This window comes from Etheostoma cragini, chromosome 9, assembly GCF_013103735.1.
Source record: "Etheostoma cragini isolate CJK2018 chromosome 9, CSU_Ecrag_1.0, whole genome shotgun sequence".
NCBI classification, from domain to species: Eukaryota; Metazoa; Chordata; class Actinopteri; order Perciformes; family Percidae; genus Etheostoma; species Etheostoma cragini.
The window spans coordinates 2,259,856-2,263,942 of NC_048415.1; the positions used below are offsets into that span (position 1 = coordinate 2,259,856).

Genomic DNA, 4,087 nt, shown 5'->3' on the forward strand with positions numbered 1-4,087 from the left:
CACAGGTCCCCACTGGGCCAATCTGGGCCCCACTGGGCCACACAGGTCCCCACTGGGCCACACTGGGCCACACAGGTCACCACTGGGCCCCACTGGGCCACACTGGGCCCCACTGGGCCACACAGGTCCCCACTGGGCCACACTGCGCCCCACTAGGCCACACAGGTCACCACTGGGCCACACAGGTCACCACTGGGCCCCACTGGGCCCCACTGGGCCACACAGGTCACCACTGGGCCCCACTGGACCACACTGGGCCACACTGGGCCACACTGCGACCCACTGGGCCACACTGGGCCACACTGGGCCACACTGGGCCACACAGGTCACCACTGGGCCCCACTGGGCCACACTGCGACCCACTGGGCCACACAGGTCACCACTGGGCCACACAGGTCACCACAGGTCCCCACTGGGCCACACTGGGCCCCACTGGGCCCCACTGGGCCCCACTGGCGGCGCAGCTTCTCTAAGAGGCTCCGACAGCTTTGATGGCGTACAGACGGCTACAGGAAATCTCTCCTGCCACAATTCACAGCTGTGTGACTATCTTGCACACTGGCTACTCCATATTAAATATTATACATTTTATATTTTAAAATATATACTATGTATGCAGGATATCAATTTCATTCTACACTTGTATATACATGTACATTCTTTTTATTCCTCTAAGTATCTTTTTCCCAGTAGGTGTTCTGGAATTCTTTATCTTTTGTTATCTTATTTTATCTATTTTTTAATCTTATTTATTCATTCTAGTGTATATTCTGTATGTGAGTGAGTGTGTATGCCTTGCAACACAGTAATTTCCCAGTCTGGGATTAATAAAGTCTATCTATCTATCTATCTATCTATCCAAGCACACATTTTCCTCATGTCGTGCAGCCCTGTTCTCCTGACGTGAAAACACTAATATCTTCTTTATTTATTACTTTAAATATTGATGAAATTGTGAATTTTGCTTTGAGAGAAACTTTCTTTTATTTGTTTCCGTATTCCCTCCAGGGTGCTACCCAGACAGCTACAGGGACAGCTGTGGAGGGAACAGGGAGAGAGTTTGGGGTTGGGGGGGGGTTGATGGTTGGACGATGTTGTTGTTGTTGTTGTTGTTGTTGTTGTTGAAGGGCCTCTCGATGGGGGCTGCTGAGCTGAGACAGATCGGAACTGACATCCCTTCTTGTAACAAGGCCACGTGAAGGCTGACATCTCCTCCTGTCTGCAGCTGCGTTCTCCTTCACATTGATTTGTTTTTCCTTCCTTACCACCGACATACTGTCTAGCTTTTGTTTGTGGTCATCGTTTCCTTGGCTCATTCTGCTAAGAATAATCTGAATTTGGCAATTTTGAATATATATATATATAGAGAGAGAGAGAGAGAGAGAGAGAGAGAGAGAGAGAGAGAGAGAGAGAGAGAGAGAGAGAGAGAGAGAGAGAGAGAGAGAGAGAGAGAGAGAGAGAGAGAGAGAGAGAGAGAGAGAGAGAGAGAGAGAGAGAGAGAGAGAGAGAGAGAGAGAGCAAATAAAAAAATATAAAAATAAAGATGATTAAAAAGGTGCCAAACCAAATATTTTTTAAGTTTGTTAAAAGAGAGTATCAGTAGAAAATTGCACTTTAAAATATCTCTTTCTTTTTTTGATGGGTGTCTAAACAGATTTTTGTTAAGATTTCCTTTCGGAACTCATCTCTCGCCAAATGCTTATTAAATTTGATACTAGACATATTTGAATGAGTGCAGTTGCAGCAATTTTTCTAAAGTCAATGCCGTCTTTTTGAAACTGGTCGCCATATTATTGTAGACATGACTGACTTGACTGAAAAAAAAATATTAGACATTTCCTGAACTACTGGTATCAGCATTTACAATGGCAGATAATAAAAAAATATAATGACGGGTAAATGGTTTTGGTAAATGAATAGAAAAATAAGACGGTCAACTACGTTCTGAGTGTTGGTGTGGCATAGGTTGTCCACCAGAGGGTGCTATATAACATCCCTGATTTTTGTTGTTTTTGTTCAAAGGACTTCAAGTTTGCAGTTTTATACATTTTATTTATCCAAACTTTAATATATTTTGATGTTCCTCTAATCTGTTGTGACAATAAAACAAATTATCATTATATTTTAGTGAGAACTTATAAATAACTACAAATACTTAATGTTAAGGAAATCTGTTTTGTGTTTTCTTACGCGTTTCTAGATTAGACTACTCCCTGCTAAAAGGCTGGCTTCCTGTTTATTTTCTTCATCACCTCTGGCTCCGGCCTCAGGCCCTCGTTCTGTAGAGCGTGTCATAAAGCAGGATGTTGCGTGTAATAGGATAGGTGTAATTTCAAATGTAGAACTGGTACACGCTGTATAGAAAACAGCCGCCATCGTGATGACTTTTTAAACTACTAGTAGGGCAGAGAGAACAGCAGTTCAGAGTCAGTGAGTGGAAAACAGAAAGACTGGTGTGTTAATGTTAGAAAGAGAAAATCCCACACACTGCTCTTGCTGCATCATCACCATTTGTTAAAGAAAACTAACATTTTGATCCCTCTGGACCTTTGAAATACTCTTGACAAAGGTCCAGAGGGATGGGAACGTTGTGTGGGATTTTCTCTTTCTTCAAGTCCTTGTTTTGCCCCACACACCTGCACAGAACAATATTTTGGATGTGTGATTGTTTTCTTTAAAAGTGTTTTAAAAAAGTAGAAATGTATTGTGGATATTCACTGAAACCTTTCTTGTTTACCCTCGGTTCATGTTCCACTCTCCTGCCTCCACGAGGCTTTTCTGTGGTAGTTTTTTCCTCTTGTCTAGGTGAGATGAAGAGAATAAGCTTTGCTTAACTTGATTATGCACAGCCCCCTGGGAGGATGTGTCCCTTGACATTTGAATCACAAAACAAGGGATCATCTGTTTTCATCATATATGGATTTAAGTAAACTGATATTTACATTCTACATGATAAAGAAAAGCAACCTAAAATAATGTGCTATCCAGTCCTATACATATTGAACTTACCTTCCTCTAAAAAGTCATATTTTAGTAATTACTGACCTATTTAGTGGCCTAATTTATCTTTTTTCTTCTTTTTTTTTTTTTAAGCTAAATATGTATTTATTTTAAGAAATACATATATTGGCATTTTATTTTTTCAGCACATCAAGACAATTACAGGTATACAGTACATCCCATCTTTTCTTAGGCGTTCAGCCAAGCATTGGAGTTTTAGACAACCTTGCCAAGAATACACACCATTGGACTTTCTGGTTGTTTGGCCTAAACTATTCTGAAAATGTGTCAAACACATCTTTTGAGATGTCTTTGATCCGTGGGCAATCCCAGGAACGGGGTTACTTTTTTAGCATTACATTTCACACATTGGTCTGGATTATTGGCACTAAAAGGGTGTAATAGGGAAGGCGTTACATAAGTACATATGATGTCAAAATGGAGTTTTCTGAGTACCCCTGACATTAAGGGTGTGTGACAATGGTATAGGTGTGCTTAGCTTGATTCCATGTGACAAATGAGGAGTCATTACAGCAAAAGGGCATCTAGGACTGTTACCTTTTTATAAGTAATTTAAGAATATCAAACCAAGAAAAGCATCAAAGGTTAAGGAGCTACGACCATAAACAATGTTTTTTTTGCAAATGAAAAGAAATAACTAGTATATATTTTATTTTATTTGTGCTGTAGTGTCATGGATAAAGAAACACTATGAACACAATATATAGCAAGTCAAAAACATGTTTGTTGTTTACCTGCTTTTTGATAGCCATTTCTCTTTTCCAGCTGAGGAAGTGGAGCGGTTAGCAGCGATGCGCTCTGATTCGCTGGTTCCAGGAACACACACGCCTCCCATTCGGCGGCGGAGCAAATTCGCCACCCTGGGACGTCTGTTCAAACCCTGGAAATGGAGGAAGAAGAAGAGTGAAAAGTTCAAGCAGACCTCTGCAGGTTAGAACACTGCTAACACAATACTCACGTTAGCTGCCAGTTCCCCCACCTCTCCCTTTATCTTTTATATAGACCTTAGTGGTCCCCTAATACTGTATCTGAAGTCTCTTTTATATAGACCTTAGTGGTCCCCTAA

At 41.3% G+C, this 4,087-nt stretch overlaps 1 protein-coding gene and 1 long non-coding RNA gene across 5 annotated transcripts in view; one reads left to right on the top strand and one right to left on the bottom strand.

Annotated features, from left to right (window-relative positions):
• Positions 1 to 4,087, top strand: part of phactr1 (phosphatase and actin regulator 1) — a 38,574-nt gene that overhangs the window by 19,964 nt on the left and 14,523 nt on the right. For all 4 annotated transcript variants that reach the window (XM_034882519.1, XM_034882518.1, XM_034882516.1 and 1 more), the window contains exon 2: positions 3,787 to 3,951. In XM_034882519.1, coding sequence (XP_034738410.1) covers positions 3,787 to 3,951 — 165 coding nt within the window. The remainder of the gene's footprint in view (positions 1 to 3,786; positions 3,952 to 4,087) is intronic.
• LOC117951038 overlaps positions 1 to 4,087 on the bottom strand; it is a 20,723-nt gene that overhangs the window by 15,764 nt on the left and 872 nt on the right. The gene's annotated exons all lie outside the window — the stretch shown is intronic.